The sequence below is a fragment of the Podarcis filfolensis genome, assembly GCF_964270895.1.
Source record: "Podarcis filfolensis genome assembly, chromosome: 13".
Lineage (NCBI taxonomy): Eukaryota > Metazoa > Chordata > Lepidosauria > Squamata > Lacertidae > Podarcis > Podarcis filfolensis.
Window position 1 is genome coordinate 19,874,534 of NC_139615.1, and position 24,568 is coordinate 19,899,101.

The 24,568-nt window shown below is 48.4% G+C and overlaps 1 protein-coding gene and 1 long non-coding RNA gene across 5 annotated transcripts; one reads left to right on the top strand and one right to left on the bottom strand.

Annotated features, from left to right (window-relative positions):
- Positions 1-2,445: 2,445 nt before the first annotated feature.
- Positions 2,446-18,245, top strand: SH2B1 (SH2B adaptor protein 1). Of its 4 annotated transcripts, XM_083580255.1 has the most exons (11): positions 2,446-5,302; positions 6,192-6,319; positions 7,848-8,776; positions 8,912-9,013; positions 10,330-10,421; positions 11,358-11,464; positions 13,204-13,392; positions 13,548-13,774; positions 14,408-14,579; positions 14,841-14,949; positions 17,108-18,245. In XM_083580255.1, exons 3-11 carry the CDS (start codon positions 7,925-7,927, stop codon positions 17,124-17,126), a joined length of 1,869 nt encoding a protein of 622 aa, XP_083436381.1. In that variant the 5' UTR covers positions 2,446-5,302; positions 6,192-6,319; positions 7,848-7,924; the 3' UTR covers positions 17,127-18,245. The 4 variants fall into 4 exon arrangements, with proteins under 4 accessions (XP_083436381.1, XP_083436378.1, XP_083436380.1 ...); XM_083580252.1 differs by lacking the exon at positions 14,841-14,949; XM_083580254.1 differs by lacking the exon at positions 6,192-6,319.
- On the bottom strand, positions 17,871-23,798 carry LOC310746565. The gene is made up of 2 exons (XR_014540748.1): positions 21,512-23,798; positions 17,871-21,219 (listed from the first exon to the last, which is right to left on the bottom strand). It is a non-coding gene; the product is annotated as an uncharacterized lncRNA (long non-coding RNA).
- Between the last annotated feature and the right edge of the window lie 770 nt (positions 23,799-24,568).

Sequence of the window (24,568 nt, forward strand, 5' to 3'; positions counted from 1 at the left end):
ACCATCTCGTCCTCTGTCGTCCCCTTCTCCTTGTGCCCTCCATCTTTCCCAACATCAGGGTCTTTTCCAGGGAGTCTTCTCTTCTCATGAAGTGGCCAAAGTATTGGATCCTCAGCTTCAGGATCTGTCCTTCCAGTGAGCACTCAGGGCTGATTTCCTTAAGAATGGATAGGTTTGATCTTTTTGCAGTCCATGGGACTCCCAAGAGTCTCCTCCAGCACCATAATTCAAAAGCATCAATTCTTCGGCGATCAGGCTTCTTTATGGTCCAGCTCTCACTTCCATACATCACTACTGGGAAAACCATAGCTTTTACTATACGGACCTTTATGAACATTACCATATATCTAAGACCATAAAATTCCTATCACAAAAGGCACACAGAAGGTTTCTAAAATATGTTGTAAACTGCTCCCAAATAATGTATATGTGATTAGAAGAGCAGGGTATAAGTTTCCAATTCCATTAATAAATACTTGAAGCCTAAACGGTGGTGTATACAAACACAAAAGAGTTATCTCTCTTTCAACTATACTCAGCTTTTAGGGATGGGGTGAACAAGCAACAAACAATTGATATAAAGCTGCAAGCAAAGGTAGCTAGTCCCTGCCTCCATTTTGCTCTTATTCTCTGAGTGTCAATCCTAGCGTCGCTGAAATGGCACTATCCACACAGAAGAGAGATTTATGAGCAGGCTTCGGGTGGGGCACACAACCCAAGGGCTTGTGCAAATGCAAGCAAAACACTAGAAGTGGGAAATCCCAAAATTGCTCTATGCTCATTTGCAAGAGAAATGGGGTATTTTTGGGGTGGTGCTGAGGAGACAGTAGATGACAAAAGCTTTAACCTTACTGCAAGACTACCACATGTGGAAAAAGCTACCTTTCTTTACATTTCCAACACTTATTCAATTTTGATTTATACATTTTTGCCAATCTACTAGGTGTTAGGTACCATATATATACCATTTTCATATAATTTTCTCTTAAACCATAACATGCTGTAAATTTTATATCCGTATTCCATAAGCGTTCCCATGCTTCCATTTCTATGTTATGACCAATATCTATTGCCCAATGTATCATTCATTTGACTTGTTTGTCCTTTGTCTCCCATTCCAATAACATCTTATACATTTTAGACATCACTTTAACATTACAGTTTAACAGGTCTCTCTTTAATTGTGATAGTTGTTCTCCAAACCCCCGCTTCATATCCTTTTTAAATACATTCAAATGATATTGTAACCATATTGTTAATATCCCTGATAAATCCTTAAACACTTAATTTAAATTCTCTACCCTCCTCACTTAGCAAATTTCTATAAGTTGCCCATCTTTCCATCATATTTTCCTTTTTCACCGCTATGGCTTTCAAAGGTGAAAGCCAAAGTGATGCTTTAGTCTCCAATAAGTTTTTATATTTATCCTACATTCTATACAATTTTTTCCTAATTATATGGTTTGTGAAACCTTTATGTACTTTTGCCTTTTCATACCACAAAAAAGCGTGTATAAGGCTACTGGCAGCAGTGCCCAAAGTATCCCTCAACACGCCAGTTCTCAGCCCCTGCATGAATGGGCAAGATTTGGGAACAATAGTAGTTGTAGTTAGGGATGGAAGAGAAATTTGGTTTGGTTTGCATTTTAATATGAACATGCCCAATTTCCAAAACAAATCGAAATGTAGCTATCTTTGAAATTCACCCTTCTCCAAATTTTAAAATGAAATGTATTAAGGGAAAGTGTGCATGTTGATGCACATATATGTAAAATAAAAATGCACCATATTAGAAAACGATGATTACAAAAACCTGCATATTTGCCAAAATTGTGTACAAAAGTGTATAGTAGAAGAAATGCACACAAATACTACCAACATTTCATGAGGACTTTCTACCCCCCCCCCAAAAAAAATGCAAGCATGAAGAATTATAGCAAACTGAACTTAGTGACTAGAAAAATGAAGGGGAAAAAAGTCGAAACCGACAGATACATCTCTAGTTATTATCTAGTAACAGTCAGTGGGCTATAAACTAGTCACCCCAGCCTATAGCCTGGTTCAGAATAAATGCATGAGTGAAGTCCAACTCATGAAGAGGTTGTGGAAGGAAGGTCCTAGAAGGGTGTGTAAGGTGCTACTTACATCATAGGCACCAAGTCCCTGGGTGCCCTGGCTCCTACAACATTTAAAGTAAGGGGGCTGGGCACCCACAAAGTGCGGTTTGGCCGCGCATGCACACCACAGAGCGTGTGCGTGCTACGTCATCATGCCCTCTGCTATGTGCACATTATGTCACCATGCCCCCGCTATGTGCGTAGCTATAGGCAGTAACACACATTTATGCGGAGGACCTGTAACAAAATTATCCCACTGTTTCTTCACCACAAGCAGGATCGCTCCTGTTCTGAGTTCCTGTCACCTAGCTGTGCTCAACTCCAGCATACGCATTTATTTATAAATAACATTTTTATACCGCTCAATATAATAACATCTCATTAAGTGGTTTAAATAAAACCACCACCACATTTTTTCCACAAATGAGATACAAACACAACTGTACATAGCAGATAAAATCAAGCTGTGTACAAAAAATTAAAAATTAACCAGAGTCAGAGTCCAGGAAAGCTTGGGTAAACATACCAGTTTTTAAGAGATGTTGAAAAGCCATTACTGTCTCTGTCTCCCAGTTCAAAAGAGGGGAGGGTATTCCAGAAGGTGGGTGCTGCCGCCGAGAAGGCCTGCTTCTGTGTTGTCACCAAGTGACAATTCACTGCTGAGAGAGAGACCAGCAGGGTCTCCTCAGAAGAGCTTAAAATATCAGTTTAGTCTGTACCACAGGAGGCTGCCTGCTGTACTATAAGCCAGAGTGGGAAGCCACAGACCCAGAAGTGATTTGATCATCATGACCCTCTGCAGTCCACATCCTTTACCAAGTCACACCCCTCACTGGCCTTGCTTCACACCACCATCCATGCGTGTGCTTGGCTGGCATGGAATGTCCCCTTGAACTCTGGCCATGCTTCTTTCTTGCCTGTATGGAAGAGGGGGTGGTGCGAGAGTGTGCACAAAGTAGCCTAACAAACAAAGGTAACAGTATTGTTTGTTGCTCTGCCTACTTTGCCTCTGGGCTCACCAAACACCATCGTAAGGTCCAGACCTGGTTCTTAAAATATTGTAAGCTATTAGAGCAAGAGTAGGGAAGCTTTTTGGCCCGGTGGGTCAGATATTTTATTCCCCTGCCCCCTCAAAGCAGGCCAACTTTGACAAATGGGTGGGAGTCAATCACCTGATATCATACAGATGTCAGGTGATTGACAGGTGAGTAGCCACACCGGCCTGCCAAGGTTGGCCCACTATGAAGGTGGGAAGATACAGCACAAAGTAGGATTGAATTCCTTGCATATCAGTTGCACATTTGCAGCAACAAATTATCATTTTTCTCCTATAAATTAGTTATATAATTGATAGCAAGACTAAAGTGTTGGTGTGGGCAATATCAGATCACATTGTTTCACACAGGCTTTCATGATTCATGGCATGCTTCAATTTCTAGTCTTCACAAATCCCTTGAACTGATGTCGCTTGACCTCATGTTGTTTAGAAACCAGTATCCATTTTCTGCTATATTCTAGATGTGTGTGCGTGCATTTTGTGCTGTTTTTTATGCTGTTGCTGCTTGTCTTTATAACCATGAGACAGATGTGCTGTTTGTTCTATATAACAGGCTCGGTGGTTGTGTGAGTTAATACTCCTGGGTTTTCCCTTTGCAGAACTGCTCCAGTCCAGTATGGTTAATAGGATGTGGGCTCCAGTAGTTCCCCACTGTTCTCCTAAACTTCTATTTTTGAACCATCAGTGATCTCATACGGTGCATTTCCACATCCCAGGTTCTTTGTGGCTGACTGACACTGGCATTTTCTGGTTGTGCCTGCTTGTGAGCATCGTATACAATCCTAGCTGATGTGCAGCGACTTTGGTTGAGGCCATGCCCCTAATCTCAACATGTGATTTGGACAAGTTTGTAGGCAAGTCTAGCATCTCCCCTCCTTTGATAGTTCAATAGGGATTGTATTGCAAAATAGATCTTCTCTGAAATCCCCGGGAATACCAAAAGTCGCTAAGAATTGACACTACCCTAATTGCCTTTAGAGGCACTCCTCCCACCCACAGGTGGAAGGGGAAGTACAGCATCAGGGCTCACGCCTCTCAGTCAAACTGTATCTATATCTTACGTTCAGGAGCTTTTGCACTCTATCCTAGCATTTATCCACACCTGGGTATCTTCCTCAGAGAAGCTCCCAGTTTAGCTCCAGGACTATTTGGGATGCCCTCTTGTCTTGCTTTAGAGGTTATGGTAGCTGGATTCAGATATTTAGAAGTGGATCATAAGGATTTTGTTGGCGATTGGAACCTGCATGGATATGCATGGATATATAAGCGCCAGCACTCAACCTCATTCATGCTTCCAGCAAACTCATAGAGTGCCAGCAAGGTTCCAAAGACCTGATGAAGGACGCTTGTAGCAAAGGGATTTCAGGCTGGTTTCTTGACTTTTTCAACGCCTGGGCAGATAAACTTACACTGAAATATAATCCATTTGAATGCAGCTACCGTACCTTTGTCCAGCACAAATTAATCGCTTCAGTGGATTCGAGAGAGAAGTGGGAAATCACAATCCCTGAATAAAAAGGCCGATGATTATGGCGAAGCTACAAATGTGCGGCTGCTTATGGATTTTTTAAAAGCGAAAGAACTCTGCACTTGCTCAGAGGCCGTACACTAACGCTGCAATTCTGTGCACACCTACATGGAAAGGAGCCCCCACCGAGCGCGGGGGGACTTACTTCCACGTAAATGCGCATTGAGTTCCGGAGGATGATATTGCTGCGCAGTTGCCCCAGCAACGGGATAGAGACATATTACGCCAAGTAACCCCCCCTTTTTTTCTACAACGGTCCGGGAGCCCCTGGTAGGTCTACGTCACTGGTTGCCGTGGTAACAACTTGAACACCTGCACCAACGAGGAGAAGGCTAGCTACGTCAACTGACGCTCCGCGCATCTTACGCGGCCCCTCCAGCGCTAAGCATACGTCCCTCTCTATGGTAACTTGAAGCTTAGAACAACAACAACCCTCGCCCCCTTCTTCCTCTCAGCGGATGACGAAGACGGATATTAAAGGAAGAAAATAAAGTCACCTGACCGAAAGGGAACCCGGAGGCGGAAGTGACGTGCGGTAGACTGGGAGAAAGACGGGGACAGACAAACCCTTCCTCCTGGAAGGGATCCGAGGCCGAGATGGTAAGTGACAGGCGCGCGGAGCCAAGCGGAGCCCCCCCCAGCGCCCCCCATCCACGAAGAGCCTCCCCCCATCCGCACCCCGCCTCCGCCCTCTGAGGAAGGACCGCTCGCTCCCGCGCACCCGCTTCCCAGGGAGGGGGCTGCCAGTTCCAGCCCCTGACGGGGCTCCGTGCCTTCATTAGGCTGCGCGCCCTGGCCCGCTCGTTGGGGAGCCGGGGCCCGCCGGACTGGCCGGGGCCTGCCTCCGAGGGCGAAGCGGGCACCGGATCGCCCTGCATGACTCCCCACAACCCTCGGCAGTCTTGCCAGGTTGTGCCTCTTCCCTTCGGGGAAGAGTGAAGCTGCCTCGCGCAGAGCAGCCAGCTTTGCGGGATGCTTAAAAAGCACGAAAGAGCTCTGAGAGGTAGGAGGCTGGTCGGCTTAGAGAGGCATGAGGAGGTGCCCCCCACCTTCCCTTCCCTAATTCGGTGCACGTGTGTATGGGAGGGAAATGTGCTCTTTGCACTCAGCTATGTGTGGCCAGCTCCGTGCCTTCAGTAAGTAGTAGCGTCCATTCTTCTTCTCGCCACCAATCCCTTAGTTAGGGAATGGTCCGTTAGTGGTAGAGTAGGCAGTTGTCATTCCGAAGGTCTCCCGTCCAATCCCCTGCACCTCTAAAAGTTCCCCAGGCTGCCAAGACTAAAAGTTCTGTCCGTCAGAGAAGAGAAGTATTTGCTGTGCTGGACTGTTTCTTTCCATCCTTTTCCCGAGTTCCCATGTGACATCCTTCTCCTGAGAAACGGCCATTTCCAATTCTGAGGTTAAGAGGCTCTCCACAGAGGACTTCCCTGAAGCTTGCACCCTGTTTTTCACCAGTTAGATCGTGATGCTATCCTTTCTCCATTTTCAGTGCCTTGCATTCATGGAATTTCACATTCAGAGGAATCAGCATATTGGAATAGGCAAACTGAATAGCATTTACCCTCAGTTTAAATATCAGATGCAGCTGCAGGGAAGAGCAATTGGAAAAAATAACAGGTACTGGAAATGGTACTAAAGTCACTTGAACTTTTCCAACATGGTAAGAAGTGGAGCTTTGGGATGGTTTCTTCCCAGCTGAGGGCTGGGAAGATTACACTTCACTGTCCTCTGTAAGGTGGATGTTGCTATTTGTAACAAAGCAGTTTGCTTCTCAGCAGGGACGGGTTTAACTTTTGAGAGTTAGTCCTGCTATGGACAGGGCTCAACTCATGAAATCTTACAGTAGATAGATGCAGGTGTATGACTTTGACCATGAGCTTACTGAAACTTGCAGATACGTGTATGTGATATTATCCTATTGGAATGCAGGTGAGGCCTCTTGTTACACCCTTAGATCTCTGAAAGTGCACTTTCAATGCACTATCAGGTTGAAAGCACCTTCCATGTAGAAAAGTTGAAGGCTTTTCATGCTGAGATGTTTTCAATCAAGCAGTTTCCCCCACGAGCATTCTGCAGTAGTTCGGCAAGAGGTATTTACCGTGTAAGCACAGTTGGTCTGATTTTCAGTAGAAGGTATCCTTCAGTCACCTATTCCAGAGGTGGTCCAATTTCAGTCTTGCATGATCCATCAATTCTTTAAAACAAAAATAGAATCCCCATGGTCCACACTCTCCATGCATGTAAAATTCCAAAGTTAGAGTGAATATTCACGATGTTTTTGCAGTGATCCTGTGTAGGCACTCTTGAACTTTTCAGGCATAAGTAGTTCCCTGCAAATTTAGACCAAGGTCCGTCCAGCATTCTTTCTAAGCATTCCAGTAATCAGTAGGTATAACTTATCCTCCAGAAGTTTGCCAGCAGCCCGTAAGTGGGCTGCAGTCTACTTTATGCCCACCCATGCATTCTTCACTGTCAGAACTGAGCTGTAGCGGAATTTGGCCAAAATCATGTTGTTGATTTTTGCTAGTCATGAGATTCACTAAACTGTCACAACCTTATTATTCATTCCTGTGTTGAATAATTATTGAATGCCACTTTAGGGATAGAGATTCACCCTGAGATCTGATTCTGTCCCTGAAAAAAGGTGATCTGCTCTCTGTCTTCAGAGGGGTTAGATGCTTAATTCAGAGCTTAACATTGAACATTCAGGAAAGCATTGGTTTGTAATTAACCTAAAGACAAGAACCAATGACTCAGTTCCAGATTTGGCTCCTCCAATAGTTTCCATTGTTTTCTAATTATATTTGCTGGACAGCATCTTGGTTGCCTCTGTAATGCCATGATTCTCTCTTCTTTAATTCCAAAGCAGTCTTGTGCATTTAGAGTTAGGGTTGCCTTCTTTGTGAGAGTCTTCTGTTATATGACTTGAGATGTTATCTATAAAGTTGCATATTACCGCTTGGGTAAGTTACTCAGGTCCTTAACAGTGTTATTGAGCTTTTACTCATTCCTGCTTGTGAGTGGCTGTATTCTCCCCCAAAATCCCTTTTTTTTCCTTCCCTGCATCCGGAACAACAATAGTAACCCCATGAGGTTGTTTGTTCCTCGTATTTTCATAACGGTCTCTCCGTTTCTCCTTCTGCAGGTCACAAGGCCACTAGTTCCAAGAGCGGCCCAGTCCTGGCGCTGGGTTTGTTGTTACCCGGCCCCACCCGGGCAGTCATGAACGGGAGCGCAGTGCCCCTGTCGCCAACCGGGGGAGGGATGGTGGGGGAACCCGCCTCTCTTCCCTCTCCGGGTTGGCGGGAATTCTGCGAGGCGCACGCTCGCGCTGCCGCGGTGGACTTTGCCCGCCGCTTTCGGGCCTTCCTGGGTGAGAACCCCCAGTTTGCCACGCCAGGAGCTGAAGCTGCCTTCTCTCGCCGCTTTGCCGAGCACTTCCTGGAACACTTTGAGGCAGAGGTGAGCCGGGCCTATGCCAGCGACTCGCCGCCCCGGTGCGACATCGCCCCCTTCACCGGCTGCTCCTCCGCGCGTGACCTCTCTGAGACGTGCAGCGACTCCTCCGTGGCCTCCCCTGTGGAGCCTCCCCTGGGGCCGCCCTCTGGCCTCTCCAGCAGCCAGTCTCGTAGCTCCGAAGACGTTTCCACCGCAACAGCCGTGACAGCCACCAAACCAAAGCTGAAGAAGCGCTTCTCCCTGCGCAACGTGAGCCGCAGTGTACGGGGCAGCGTCCGGGGTATCCTGCAGTGGAAGACCTCGACCGAGTCGCCCCCTGGCAGCGCGGACGGGGCGACCACCGGAGCCAACAGCAATTCCAACTCCTCAGGGGGTGGCGACTCCGAGCGCTGGACTCACCGCTTCGAACGCCTGCGGCTCAACAAAGCCTCCCCAGCCACCCTCCGCGTAGAACTGGCCAGCGTGCGGCGTGAGGGCCTGCTGAACTACATTGTGGCCGACGACGGGGCAGGCGGGGGCAGCCGGACGCGCTGGCAGAAATGCCGCCTTCTCCTGCGCAAAGCGGGGAAGGGGGAGGGGGAGGGTTACCTCTTGGAGTTCTACATCCCACCAAAGGTGAGCCATGGGTTGCTGCATCAGGGCGGGGGGAAGAAATCCCGGGCGGGGAGAGCCAAAGGATTACCCCACGCCAAGATTCCCAGCGCTGAGGGGCATCGGCGTAACTGTGGCTCTCCCTAACTTAACCCCTAGGCATCCAAGCCGCGGGTCAGCATCGCCTGCTCTTGTGTAGTGGACGTGCGGACAACAACCCCCTTGGAAATGCCAGACAAAGAGAACACCTTTGTGCTCAAGGTGAGGAGAAGAAAAAGGTTGCATAGGGGCAGAAAGTTAGTGGCTTCGTTTTGTGAGTCTGGTTTTTTATAAAAGTTATTCAAGTAGGTACCAAAAAACAACAACCCTAAACCTTAAATGTATTCCGTGATAATTGGAGCCATAAAGCTTACGTGCCTTTGAGTTAATTTGCATATTTGCTTATAATAATATTAACACTTTTCAGTGAGAGGATGTGTCCCCATTCTCTGCCTGGGCTACCTTCCCAGAGGAAGTCCCTCCCACCAGCCGCTAAGACAGCAGCAAGGGTGGGGAACCTCAGGCCCAAGGTCCAGGTGCAGCCTTCTGTCTGGTCCCTGGGACTCTCCCCTGCAGGCTGGAAGGTAGCCTCCTGACTAAAGCAAGGAGCTGTATCCGTTGCCCACCCAGTTTTTGTCTGTCTGGTGTCTCTAATCTCTGACATGCGGCCCCCAAAGCTGTCCATATGGTAGTGCAGCCCCTGGGCTTGAATAGTTCCCCCACTTCTGCAAGGCAGACTGGCTGGAGTGTACATTCTGCCGTTGCCTACTTTCCTCCTTGCTTCTCCCTTCTGGTGGGATCTGCAGCTGCCTGGTCCCTCTCTAGCAGGACCTCACTAGCTTTGGCAGGAGCTGCTGTTCCTGAGCAGACTCATGACAATTCCCCGACCTTCTTTTTCTCTTGGTTTGATCTCATATGCTTTGTCATATGCTTGGTTTGCTTTCATATGCCTGGAGGCCGACCATGACATCTGTGTGCTTTGAGAGCGAGAAGGGTATGTGGGTGCTTTGTGATTTCTTTTCTTTTCTTCCTTTTTTTTTGCATGGTAAAAGCACAGCAAATGGGGGGGGGTTCAGTCAGTATGATGTAGAGGGGCAGCTAAGGCAGCTGATAAAGAACATGGGACAAAGATCTCCTTAAACACCTTGCCAGCCATTGCTGCCTGAACTGACTTGTTTCTATTGAGGGCCAAAACATGCAGAAGGAGGCTTCATTCTCTTATTACTGTCCGTGTAGACAATGCTGAGTTACATATACCAAGTGTCTGATTCAGTATAAGAATGCTTTCTATCTTCTCAGCTCTTGCAGAAGGTTTTTAACTTGAGCATCATTTGGCTTCAGCAGCTCTTGTCATTCTTGCACAAAAGGGTTAGGAAGCAGTTTACTGAATTTCTCATGGTGACATGTTTCCTTTTTTTCCTTGCTTTTTGGAGACACCGGAGGGGAGGGGGGGCATGTTCTAGGAATAATGAGCCCCTCCACCACCCCCCCAAAGCATAATGTGTCTATGGCTGTTCCCTTCCCACTCTACTTCACAGCTGTCAAGCTCCTTGGAGTACATCCTTGAGACGGTTGACTCGCTGCAGATGCGCTCCTGGTTGGCTGACATTCAGGAATGCATGGGCCTCGGGTAAGTTGCGCCAGGCTGTGGGAGAGGGCCAGAGCTCAGCGGCAGAGCACTTGCTGGGCCTGCGAAAGGTAGCATCCTTAGCAGTTAAAGGGATCCCAGGTAGCAAGGCTAAGAAAAGCCTTGCTTGCTTCCTTTCCCTGAAAATCTGGAAGAACTGCTGCTTCTCAAAGAAGGCAATCCTGGGCTATGTGGACCTGTGGTCTGAGATAGATTGACAGATAGGACAGCTTCATACTTTACACGAGAGCCTTTAGGCAGACGAGAATGGGAAAGGTCAGCTAGGCATGCCTTGCAATCTTTGCCCACACTAAAAGCATAAACCAGGGATTGGGGAACTTTTGGTCCACCAGATGTTGTTGAACTGCAACGCCCATATTGGCCACAGCCAGCAAGGCCCAATGGTCAGGGCTGGTGGGAGCTGTTGGCATCCATCTGTCTCAAGAGACAATGGAGTGTGCCTCCGGTTTGGTGTTAGTGGCACCAAAGAGACCTCTCCGGGGGGGGGGGGCACGAGCCTAGGCAGTGTGTAAGGCAGTCCTGGACTGCCCTGAGACAAGACCCCCAATCTTAGCCTGATCTGATGTGGCCCAAAGGAAAACAGAGCAATATGTTTGGCCCCAGCTTGGCTGCAGGAGCTGCTGGAAGGAGGCATACAAGGCACCACCCAGCTGCCTTAGGGACTCCACTCCAGATTTGTGTAGGGTTTACCGCTTAGCTGTAGTCTAGCAACATCTGGAGGGCATTGCACAGGTTCCCCCCTCCCTGAAGCAAGCAGCCAGACCAAAGCTCTAGCAAGTCCAGTGTTTCTGTTTCCAGTAGCAGCCCAGCATGAGTGTGATAATCCTTCCCTGCTTGCCCCCCTGTATCTGATACTGGGGAGTATATTGGCCTCAGACACAGATGTTTGCTTTTGGCTAATGGCACTTGTCTCCACAGAGAGAGCACTGACAGCCTGGAACAGCCGTGTATGAACCACTCGGAGAGCATGCCCAGCCGCGAGCTTCCCATGGTGCCGAGTGAGAGCAGCGATCAGCTCAGCCAAGGTCTGTGGCATTCTCTCCCTCCCCCAGCAGAGCCCCAGCTTCACTCCCTTGGCAAAATGATCTGCTGCCACGTTGGGGAAGGGCTGTAGCTCAGTTAGCCGAGCACATGCTTTGTATGCAAAAGGTCCCTGGTTCAATCCCTGGCCTTGCCAGGTAGGGCTGGCAAGGCCCCTCCATCCAGCACTGCCAGGGAAATGGTTCTTCCTAAACCTAAGCAGATGTAGTAGTACAGTGGTACCTCTGGTTGCAAACGGGATCCGTTCCAGAGGCCTGTTCACAATACGAGCAGAATGCAACCTGCACGTGTGCGGGTCGTGATTCGCCGCTTCTGCGCATGCGCGTGATGTCATTTTGCACGTCTGTGCATGCGTGAGCGGCGAAACCCGGAAGTAACCCTTTCCAGTACTTCCGGGTCACCGCGGGACGCAACCTGAAAACGCGCAACCTGAAGCAAGCGTAACATGAGGTATGACTGTAGTCAAGCAGCATTCTGCCTTACCCTTCTGGTAAAATGCAAAGCCATCTATTGCAGCAAGATGATAAAATTCTGTCTTTGCATTAATGTTTGATCCAGGGATGGGGAGCCTGTGGCCCTGTGGGTGTCATTTCACCACAACTCCCTTCATCCCTGACTATTCGCCATATTGGGCGTTGGAGCCTAACCATCAAGAGCACTGCAGGTTTTTGTTTTTTATTAGATTTATTGGATTTATGTGCTGCCCTTCATCACAAGATCTCAGGGCGGTTAACAAGACAAAATTCCCCATGTGTGGTCTAGTCTTAGAGGAGAAAGCTGTAGTGCCACCTTTCTCTGCTTTCCAACCTGAGGTATTTTCTTCAGAGGGGCCGAGTTCGAAACAGGAATGCACACTAACTCCGTATGCTATTGCAAGCTCCTTGAGAGAAAGGATGGGGTGAAGATGTAATAAATGAAATAAATAACTTTATTATAGAATAATAAAAAACTTTATAGAACAAAGATTTCTACATACTAATCAGAACTGGCTTTGTCTCTTAAATAATGACACACTGTGCAGTATACAATGACATATCATCACTGTTTTATTAATTTTTGTTAGTCTTTCGTTTTTAGTTGCTTTAGGAAATCTCGTATACAGTTACATGGCATTTTAAATGTATTTCACTTTTCTGTGGAGCTTAAATGTATTTTATTTTGTTCTTTTTTTTTAATATGGTCTGTGATCTGTAACTGTTTGATTCTGTTCCTAGAGATAGAGGTTTGGGAGAGTGCCCAACCATATTCTCTCTCAATCTAGTCACCTATTGGTTGCTTAATTATATGTTAAAACAACATACACAGCATCAGCCATAAAGCTGTTACTCTGCTGTTGGAAGGAAAGGCCAGTTTTAATACTTCAGATTTTTAAAAATCAAAATTTGGAGAGGCAGGAACTATGCTTTCTATGCTGTATATATAGTGGACAAAATGTAGCCTTGACAAGGAATCGCACAATATTTTTTCGGTGTTGAGACACAGAAAATAAGCAGGAAGAAGAAAATAGAGAGAAAGAAGAAAAAGAAAAGAGAGAGAAAGATGGAAAAGAAATAATAAATAAAAATAAAAAGGGCTTCCAATTTTCCATTTGCCGCTTACATAAGAAAAGGCTATTTAAGACATTCAGTCCATGATAACCTCGGGAATTGCACAATGTTTTTTGAAGCTGCCTTAGTGTGCTGCTTGTGACCTGGCCTGTTTGTCCATCCCCTCCCCTCCCCAGGTGCCTATGGCGGACTGATGGAGCGCCCCTCCGCCTCCATGTCCCCCAGCTCCGTCTCCATTGCTGCCTCCCACTTTGACTCAATGGAGCTGCTGCCTCCCGAGCTGCCACCTCGAGTGCCGATTGACGAAGGGCCGTTCCCCATGGGGCTCCTCCACACGACCTTCCCTGAAACCCCGGACACCACAGGTAATGCCTTGGAGTGGAGTGGAGTTCTCTCTCTCCATTCTGAGAGAATGGGTGTGTGTGGGTCTGACGGGCTCAAGAGTGAAATCTGTGAGAGAGACTTCAGAATTCTCTGAACAGGCTTTGGCAGATGGCTCTCGCCTCTCTCCCTGCTCCAGGTTCCTTCCTTTTCCAAGGGGAGCCCGACCCAGGCGGGGGAAGCCTTGGCGACACAGAGCACCCTCTTTCCGAGTACCCCTGGTTCCACGGCACCCTGTCCCGCCTCAAAGCGGCCCAGCTGGTGTTGGCGGGGGGAGCCAGCAGCCACGGCGTTTTCTTAGTGCGGCAGAGCGAGACGCGGCGCGGGGAATACGTCCTGACCTTTAACTTTCAGGGGAAGGCGAAGGTGAGCGCGTGTGTGTGGGTATCTGGGCAAGCCAGCGTGGCGCAGTGGTTCAGTGTTTCGGACAAGGACCCTGCAGACGAGGGTACTAGCCCACACTGAGCCATGCAGCTCATTGAGTGACCTTCAGCCAGACCTCCTCAGCCTTGTTTTTAGGCTGTAATTCGGCGGAGGAGAGCCGCATACACAGCCTTGAGTTCCTTGGGAGGGAAAGGTGGGGTGTGAATGCAATTACTGTAGATTCCGGCGTATTAGGCGACTGGGCGTATTAGGCGACCCCCCAAATTGGCAGCTGCAATTTGGGGGTTCATCTTATAAGCCCAGTCTCCTAATACGCTGGGCAGCTCCGTGCCGGGAGAAAGTCTGTCGGTCTGCCACCCGCTGCCCACTGCTGCTGTTTCAGAGCCGCAGCAGCGGGGGGAGGGGGAGGGAGGAACGGGCTCTGCTCCGTGCCACCCATACCCGGCGTATAAGACGACCCCCGACTTTTTAACCTCTTTTCCGGGGTTAAAAAGCCGTCTTATACACCGGAATCTACGGTAAGAAAAAGAAAGATGGTGCCAGTTGAGAGACAGGGTGGGAGAGGATCAGGCCCTTGACGGGACCTCTCTCCAGGCCTCCTTATCTCGCCACCAGCACCTGCGCCTCTCCCTTAACGAAGACGGGCAATGCCGGGTTCAGCACCTCTGGTTCCAGACCATCTTTGACATGCTGGAGCACTTCCGGGTCCACCCTATCCCCCTCGAGTCGGGCGGCTCCAGCGACGTGACGCTCGTCAGCTACGTGGTTGCTTCGCAGAGGCTGCACGGTGAGTGTAGCCAGAGCCCCGGGGAGCCCTGGGCTAGGAAGACCATTGACACCGTTGCCAATCCATGCCATGCTCCATCTCCCACCCATCTCCTCCCATTGTGGCTCCAGACACATTTCCCCCTCCCCCAGATTCCCCGCCCCGAGTCTTCTGCTCCACACCGCGCAGGGGCGATGACACCCCACCCCCTTCATGTTCACCGCTCTCCCTCTCTTACCCCACCCCCAATCCCTATTTCTGATGTGGGCATCTCTGTCACAGGCCGGGACCGGGCTGGGAGCCGAGCGCCGGTGTCTGGGTTCAGTGGGGACCCCGACTCGCCCCCCAACCTCATCTCCATCCTTGCTGCCGCCTCTGCGGGTGACTGCGTGTAAGTGTGCCATAGCTACCACGGGAGGAAGGCAGAGAGTTGCGAGCGTGTGTGTGTGTCACAGCCCCCACGCCATAGCCCATCGCTATCCACGGGTCATGCAGATGTGCAATGCCCATAACCATCCACTGTGTCTGTGACACCAGGTAGGGGGGAGATTTCAGAGGGAAGAGGCTCCTCCTGGCATCTCCAGGTAGAGCCGGGGGGGGGGGGCGGCAGGGAGATTTCTGCCTGAAGCCCTGCTGCTAGTTTTTGTAGCAACGCTGAGGGAGATGGACCAATCGCCTGCCTTGTAAAAATCAGCTTCTTACATTCCTTCCCTGGAGATGGGCTTTAGCCGTGGTGACCATGTGGAGCTTCAAATGTTACAGGATGTGCTGCCAACCTCGTCTTTCTGGCAGCTTGTCCTGTAACATACAGAGCTTCTCTGTGATCCCTTACAAGCCCTAGTTTGCAACTAAGCTTATGGTTTCCCCTGTGCAATCTTGATTGTGTTGGATACAGCAGTGCTTTGCCAAATAGCCCAATTTGTTATTTAACATAACGACAGCAAACAGTTAATAACAAGGCCCTGGTAGGACATAGTATTGCTTTCTGTTCTGTTGCTCATCTGCCCCCCAACTTTCTCAGCAACCAGATGTGGCTGCTAGGATTCTGAATTCGATGTCCCCCAAACTCACTTTAGAGTAAAGGCATGTGCCATTAGGAAAATTTAGGGCTAAGGAAATGCAGCCTTAATTCTGTCTGACGCAGTTAAAAAGAGCCTACAGAATTGAGAAGGTGTCTGCCTACATAGCATGAGAATTTTATTTTATTTTTTAAAAAAGGTCGCTATGCTGGCAATTCAGCCAAATCCATTGTTAGTTTTTGTGGAGGAGAAAGAAGCCATCACACACTTTTCTCTCTCTCTTTTTGAAATTCCTAATGAAGCCAAATCAGTTTCAGCTAAGCAATATTATATAACACTGGCAGCTCAACAGAATGCTCTAGCGAAGCCAGCTGTCAGGCCTCTAGTTCTGTGTCACGACCAGGTAAAGCCTGAAGTAGGTCTAAGGCAGGGATGGGGAGCCAGCCTGGCTCCAGATGTTGCGGGACTGCAGCTCTCATCGTTCCTGAGCAATTGGTCAAGTTGATGGGAGCTGGAATCCAAGTACATCTGGGTGGCCACAGAATGAATGTGTGGGCCGTGCTTGGTGAAAATAGCACAGAGGAGCTGGTAGGAGTCATTGGCCAGGATGTGGAACAGCTTTTGCCAACCTTGGTAGTCTCCAAGTGTTTGGCACCACAGCCCAGGACTTGCAAGCAGGTGCCTCAGGGGCCAAATGCAACCCCTTGGCTGAGGTGGGCAGATAGATGCCTATTCTAATCAATTAACATTCACAAGTATTGCCTGAGATTTCTTGAATGGGTCAAAACCTTAGCTACCGTTATTACAAATACTAAGGAATAGACATAACCACAATAAACATTTTGCACTGAGTATTTTGTAGAAGTAGAATAAGTTACAGAAAATAAACAAATGAATGCCACTGTGTAATTTTGGACAACTTTTGGCAGCCCTGTGAATTGGCTTTCTTGGTGCAGGGCAGAGTTTGGATATTACTGTTTTTTAATGCAAAGAGTGTGCACAGCACCAAGTCATGCCAGCCTGTCTCATCCCCACACAGCTGCCCAGCAGTTGCCCCTGTGTGATTTCATCAGGCCACTACTACTGTGCATGTAACAGAAGGCAATTTCCCTAAGTCGCAGTTTCCCCGCAATGTGGCATCCTCCAGGTGGGGTTGGATTCCCAGCTCCCAGCCAGCATGTCGAGTAGACAGGGGTAATGAGATCTGCACCAGGTTAGCAAGGGCTGCTCTAAGCCACATCCAATGCAGCGGTGCCATCTAAGTTCTGATGTGTGTTGTCACCCTTTCCCAAGCATCGCCCAGAAGATTGTGCACAAAGTGCTCTAGCTACTGGATGTAGACAACACAGGAGTTGCTCGGTTTTTAGAAAAACCTCGTTGGGGTGGGAGCCCCTTGCTCTGGACTGGACGGGGGGGGGGGAGGAGGGCTCAGATAAATCTCTGTGTCCGCCATCCCACATTTTGTCTTAACCCCGGGCCCTCTTGTTTCTCTTTGTCTGTCTGTCTGTCTCTTTTCTCTTCTCTCCGCAGAACCGAACACCTCTCGTAACCTGCCGCCGCCTCCGCTCCCCCCAGCTCGGCCGCCTCTCGCTACCCCTGACCGTGGATTGCCAGAGTCTGAGGGGCAGGCGGAGGAGGAGGGCCGGATGGTGGAGCCAGAGGTGGACGAGGCAGCGGCCACAAGAGGAGGAGGAGGAGGAGGATCCCTTCCCCTCCCGGAGGAATCGGAAGGACGAGCCCGGGCTGTGAACAACCAGTACTCGTTTGTCTGAGCCCCGTGAATATGAGCCAGAGAAAGACGCGAGCCCTTCTGGTGTCCATCGCCAGGGGCAGACCTGGCCTTGGCCCACGGGTGCGAGATGGGCTTGAATACCCAAAAGACTTCTATGCTTCCCTGCGTAACCTTTGGGGAGGGTGAGGACTGGCCTTGCCCCCACAGTCCCATTCTCCCCCGCCCCACCGTTCCATTCCCTTGGGTATGGAGTAAACCCCACTTCCGCTTGCCCCGAAAACATAGGTACGAGACCCTCCTGGTTTCGTGATCCCAGCTTGCGACAGATTGGTACGCACTACTTCTAGCCCCGCCTTGGGTACTAAGGAAACGGGCCTGCTCTTCCTCCTCTTCCCTTCCTCTTCCTCCTCCTCCCACCCCTGTGCCCAAATCTCTGCAGCTGGGCAGGAGTAATAGCTCACTGTAAACACTACATGGAGCAGTGGGTGGGAGCGGGGTGGTCTGCCCTTCTGACTCCAGACACAGTCTTTTGCACCCCTGCCCTTCTTTGCTGAATGTATGGAGTCTCCGAATGTAACGTCCTCCCCCTCCCCATCTCCTCTCTTGGGGCGATGGGGAGGGGGAGGCCAGCTCCCTCTTCCCTGGTTGGAAATATATTTATATTCTTTCGTCTCTCTCCTTCTTCTTCCCCCTCGCCCCACCCACCCCGGCTTGGGGACTGGCCACGCATTATAAAGCCTACACTACCCCAGGTAAAATTTTAAAATGTTATGAATATACACCTTTCACAGGTACTGTCCCCTCCTCTTTTTCCTGCTGCACCCCTCCCCACCCCACCTTAAGATTTATTTTTCTACTGTGGACTAGGTGGACTGCTCAGGCCCTCTCTGTCTCTTCAATTCTCTCTTTTCTTAAAATTTGCGCTGAGGTACCGTTTGTTCATCTGTGTCTTTTTGTCTTTTTTTTTGATTAAATTTTTTTTGGGGGAGGGGAGAGTTTGTATGAAAATAAAGGAAATGTCATTTTACCTTTTAAAAGAAAAAAATGATTTGAAACAAACACACCATAATCCTCCCCATACACTACACACTGGACCTTAAAAACTGGGGCAGGAGGAGAATCTCTTTCCTTCTGGATGATCCCTGTAGAACTTTCTTAATAGGAACCAAGAGGAAATGAGGTAGCTGATTTGATACCACTTCCCTGTCCCTATCCAGCACATGTGACCCATCTAGTGATGCTTTGCAGCGTTCATATAGTGCCTGGGTGCGCTCAGAGTGCTTCGCAGGCGTTGTGCACATGTGGCAGCATGAAGTGGTAGAACAGGCACAGGCAAACTTGGCCCTTCAGAGGTTTTGGGACTACAACTCCCATCATCCCTGGCTAACAGGACCAGTGGTCAGGGATGATGGGAACTGTAGTCTCAAAACATCTGGAGGGCCGAGTTTGCCTACTCCTGTGGTAGAACCACTTCAGGCTGCAAATTAAGGACATAATTTTCTAATCCTCTCTGGGATTGTTATTTCAAAACAGAAGCAAAGCAACAGCAGGTAGAAAGTTAGCACAACAAGAAATCAGCAGAGCTGAAACTCCTCTCTCTCAAGATGCTTGGGTTTGTTATGCTGCCTTGGGGGGGTGGGGGGGTTGCGGAAGCATTCAACAATGGCAACAACCACCTGCAGTCAGAAGTGGTGTGGTGTCATAAGTTGCCTATGTAGACCAGGCCTCAAAGAGACCAAAAGATTGGTCATATTGCAGCTGGAAGCAGAGGTGGCGGGACTGAGAGAGTGCCGACTTAAACAGAGGTTGCTCAGTGAGGTTGTGGCACGAGAGGCCAGTTTATTAAAAAAGCGTCTTCTGGCTGCTAGGCCTCCACTAGCTCCCCACCTGAATGAAATGATGGGAAATATTAGAGTCAGAGAGTAAAAAAGCAAGAAGCTGAGGTTTTTTTGTGTAGTTAAAAGTTACCTACAAGGTTGAATAACTAGGAGGCTGATTCTTGAAAGCTGTAGCTCAGGAGATTTGGGCAGAGGGTGACTTTGGGGGTGGAGGTAAGAGGTGGACCACCCCATTTGCTTGATTCTGCACCCACTACCACATTCTGCAGTCCTGTATGGTGGCAGCATAGTCTGTAGATCACAGCTGTGCTAATTTCAAGGGCCTGTGATTGATTGTGGGTTGTCTGGTAAGAAAACCCAAGACAAATTTAATGTGTTAAGTGGCAGATGACAAACAGCAGCCAAAGGTGAATCAGGAGCCACTCTTGCAAGAAATGGCCTTTCTGAACCCAGAGAAATGTATACAACCCTCTGGGGCTAAACCATTTCCCACAGTCAAATGGAAGTCTAAGGCAGTTGTAGGGAACTTTTAGTCTGCCAAATGTCCCCATCATCCATGGCCATTGGCTATGCTTTCTAGGGCTGATGGATGTTGCAGTTTAGCAGCATCTGGAGGGCCAGAGATTCCCCACTCCTGGTCTAGGATATGTTATTTACACATGCATACACCCCCCCCCCCATATCAGATACAGTGTGTTGGGTTTTGGTTTTTGGTGGTGCGTTGTAACTGAGTGTTACCTACAAGCTTTTGTAGATAGAAGGGAGCTTCTTTAATCCCATAGCCCAGGAGACACGGGGGGAGGGGGAACATGGGGTGGAGGTTTTCACTTTGTATCAGTGCTCTGCAGCACAAGAGGATGCAGGCATGGCTGGGCCACCAAGAACAACCAGCAGCCCACGGCTGCTGCCTGTCTTGTTGATTTTATACAAAGCTTTTAAGTATTTTGTTAGCATTTCATAGTGCAAATGATGGGTAATATCCAACCCTTCTTTGAAGACAAACCAGTCGATTTAAGCAACTTATGTACAGTGACTTCAATGGGTCTGAGTGGGACTAATGTTGGATATCACTCCCCCCTCTTTTGTTTTGTTTTTGCATGTTGGTCCCAAAAGCTAGGAACATGTTTTAAAACAATACAGTGGTACCTCAGGTTAAGAACTTAATTCGTTCCGGAGGTCTTTTCTTAACCTGAAACTGTTCTTAACCTGAGGTACCACTTTAGCTAATGGGGCCTCCCACAGCTGCCGCGCCGCCGCCACGCGATTTCTGTTCTCATCCTGAAGCAAAGTTCTTAACCCGAGGTACTATTTCTGGGTTAGCGGAGTCTGTAACCTGAAGCGCCTGTAACCCGAGGTACCACTGTACATTTCAAAATTTTGAAAATAAGCAATTGCACCAAATGTATGTATTAGTATCCATGTTATTTGCTCTATAAGCAATTGGATGGTGATATTTCCTATGAAAAAAAATGGTATAATTCTGCACCTGAGGGAAGAACGGCGTGTGGCAACCTTCCTATCGCCTTGGAAACTGACTGGCCTGGCCCTCATTGACAGAGCTTTCTCAGGATGCCACAGTGTCAATGCCTCAAGAGATGCACTTCACACCCCAGGAATCTTTGCAGTGTATAGACTCTCCTCCAGATATATCACACCTCCTGTTATGATGGGGGACAAGTGGGATCTGCAACAAAATGTTGCAGTGCATTCTTCCTCCTAAAACATGTATTCTGGTACAGCTGAGTATCGAGCCCACTGCCGTTGTTGCGGGGATTTTCTTTTCCTGTTGCTGGTGCACCGTTTTTGCAACGTAACACAAACGTCTCCAACGTGCTGATACTTCCCTCTTCTTTCTCACTGGCCCCATTTTGGCTCGAATCCTGGTGGCACTCGCCACATGAGCTTGCTATTAGGAGGAGTGATAACATCATGGAGGGACAGCACTCTACACAGTTTAGTTTCCTTTGGATATGGGAGCCTTGGAGACAGGTGGCAGCAGGACTGTCCTTTACAAACGTACAAGCAGAGCATGAGTCAAAATAGATATCGCACTATATAGAAGAAAACCTTGCCTGAGAGCAGTTTTTTTTTTTTAATTGATACAGTAAGAAAAGAAAAAAGAAAACACAAATACCAAATTACACACAGGAATAACAATAGACACATAATTTTTTTAACAATAAGACATAAATTGGTCTTAACACTAAAGACCCAACCTCCTGTCTATTCCATATTTTGATTTCATATAACACACTTTTATCATAATTAAACTTTTTCTTAATATATCTTACGGTAATTCTTATATCTGCTTTGCAACTATTACTGAAGTTCCTCGAATGCTGCAACCTGAATGCTGCAAACTGCCTGAGAGCAGTTTGGGCAGCCTGCAATGCAACACTCCTAGTCCCCGTCTTGTTATCCCCCAACCCCCCCAAAATCTGCTGAGCACTGTGCCACTGCTTTAGGGCCATAAGGAAAAATTATTATTTTGTCAAAGCCCCGATGTCTAATCTGGCATTAATGCCAAAGCCATAATAATAGACCCATATCTGCTGCTAGATATCAACTCACACTATTAATCACAAGGTCTCCCATTACTTGCTTGTGCTGGCTAGGCTTCATACCTCTGGTATTCGTATGAAGTTTGCAGGAGGAGGACGACTGGAGGGTGTTGTTTTTTTAATTGCTTCGGAGGGAGGGATTGAAGATGACTTTAGCAGGCTGGAAGGTTGAGGGCGCTGAGCCTTATTTCTGCCAGAAGGGGGCGCCACTCGTCTTGATTGTTAGAAGTTCAGCAGCAGCCCAGTACTGCTTTAACGATTCAGATTCAGCACAGTGGGCTCCCTTCTGCTACCCCCCCCCCGCCTCCATCGCCTCTGTGCCTGCGTTTCCTTCAGTTAACGTTGGGAAAGTGTATACGGCAAGCTCAAGTAGGCAAACGCAAAGACAAACTCCAAATGCTGTAATGAAAACTTGCATTGTAGTACTAACTTCTGAGATTTGTTGGAATGCACTCCTCCGGTTTCCTATGCAGAATTTGAGCTTCGGATCAGACTCTGTCAATGCTACTACTGCTGATTTTTCGCTGGCACTCGAATTGCATTGGAACTGAGGCAACCTGACTTTTTGTTTGTTTCCTCTTCCCACCCCATCCCAATTTCTGCACCACACTTGGTTCCTCTGTGAAATATTCATGCTGTTCAAGCCCATCCATTTCGGTACCCATTTGGTGAGAGATGCAGTAACCAGGTGATTTTGTGGAGCATCTTGGGCATTGTGATTTCCTAATACACCTTGTGGGAAACACATTCTCCTAAGATGTTTTGTTTTTTTTTGGGTGGGTGGGTGTGTTTAAAAAAACACCACATTTATTTGGCATGTGCCAAAAAAATGGAGTTCTTCTATTCTCCTCACCATCACGCCTGTAACAATCGCCGTGCAGGACAGATTAGATCAAAAGAAGGTGACATGCCCAAGGTGAGCCAGGGAGTGGCATAGCTCAGAAGGGATTTGAACACAGGACTCCCGGCTTCATAGAATTGTAGAGTTGGAAGGGACCACGAGAGTCATCTAGTCCAACCCCCTGCAATGCAAGACACTTTCACCCAACGTGAGGCTTGAACCCACGACCCTGACATTAAGAGTCTCACGCTCTACTGACTGAACTAGAATTCAGTACCGGCATCCCAATGTGACCACACTGCTCCTACTGTTGTTGCAAAATGAACTACAGTGTTTGAATTACTTCTATCTCTTTTTTTTTTTGTCATTAACCATACGGTTTATTGTTGTATTAGTTTTGAATATAAATAAAACTAAAAAAAGAAAAAGAAGATTGGTGCTCAATCCACTACCCTTGCACTAGCTCTCAGATCTAGGTCAATTGCTTAGTTTTCTATGTGGGTTCTCCTGCTGCCGCCACTCCAGTTGACCCCATGAAGTTCCATCCTGCTTGGTGCCTTTCTGGTCCTGCTGCCTGGGGAATGTGGGGACAGCATGTGGCAGCGCTGGTGCCTTTGTCCTAGGAATGCCCCGAGTTATTTTTATGAGTATTTTTTATAGCACCCACCTAAATAGATCTGCCAGCACAGGGGTTTTCACTCTCACGATGACCCTTCCCCTCCCCTCTCCTCTACCTGCATATCGTTCCCCCCCCCTCCATTCTGGGGGTCAGAGGAATCCCCAGAAGAGATTTAAAAAGGCTGGCTAGCTGGTTGGGTGCAGGGAAAGGATTGGAAGGGAAGTTCACCTGCACCTTCAAAAGTCCTTGCAATGGTAGATCTGCCCTTAGGACTGTATCCGACACTGTGCATGCAGACTTTCACTCACGCAAGGGGGCTTCCCCTTCCTCCCCCCCCCCCGCACACCTCCAGAGTGTGGTCTGCAGAGTCTGCCAACCCCTCCCCCCCCAGAGCGGACTTTGAGGATGTACAAAGGTGTTATGTACTGAGTTGAATAGGATCCAAAATGCAGCAGTCTGATTGGTCCTAGAACAATAGGATTCAGAATGCAGCAGTCTGATTGGTCCTAGAACAATGCAGCAGTATGATTGGTCCACAGGAGCCACCCAATCCAGCTCCAGGTGGAAGTGAATCCGCAACCTGATTGGCCTACAGGAGAATCCCGGAATTAGCCAATCACCTGGGGCCCATTGTGTGAATAATGTATATAAAGCAGATATTTGGGGGGAACTTTCATTCCTTGCTACTATGAGCTGAATAAAGAGCATGAAATCCACACTTGACTCCGAGTATATTTCAAAAGGACTGTCTCCCTCGGACTGAGAAAGGTTCCCCACCTCTCTGTCCTATCAGTGTCTGAAGCAGCTAGGGAGGGAAATGGGCTGCTAAAAGAAGAGAACTCCGAGGCCTGAATGCCATGATGGCAGCCAGGCTGTCCTGCACGATCACCTTCCATAACTCTGGCAGCCAGGGAAGATGAAGCAAGCAGGGCATCAGATGACACCTTGAGCAAGCAGGGACATTCGTACCCGTTGCAGAAGAGGGCAGCATTTCTGTTTCCCAAAGGGTTGGACTCTGATTCCATAGGAATACAAAATACACAGGTCACATCCAGACCATATGTCCAATTCTTACACCACTTTAACAGTCATGGCTTCCCCCAAGGAAACTGTAGTTTGTTAAGGGCGCTGGAAACGGTAGCTCTGTGAGGAGGAACCATGCTTCAAGGTACATTTGCGCATTGTTGTTTGCATCAGAGAGGAGGTGGGGGAGGGGGGATGTTTTTACCTGACACACATGACCTTTTTGGTTTCCCCATCCCTGCAACAATGCCAGTGGTAGGCTTTGGGCTTTCGAATTTCAGCAGCACCCTGTGCCCCGTTAAATTGACTTCCTGCCTCTTGTGCTCTGTTCTACATCATTGCTGTGGTGCCCCCTTGCAGCACCAGTGTCCAATGTG

Coding starts and splice junctions, on each gene's coding strand:
- SH2B1 (XM_083580252.1), top strand. CDS start 7,925: ATGAACGGGAGCGCAGTGCCCCTGTCGCCAACCGGGGGAGGGATGGTG. Junction 9,014..10,329: donor AGAACACCTTTGTGCTCAAG/GTGAGGAGAAGA, acceptor TCTACTTCACAG/CTGTCAAGCTCCTTGGAGTA. Junction 14,580..17,107: donor TGCTTCGCAGAGGCTGCACG/GTGAGTGTAGCC, acceptor TTCTCTCCGCAG/AACCGAACACCTCTCGTAAC.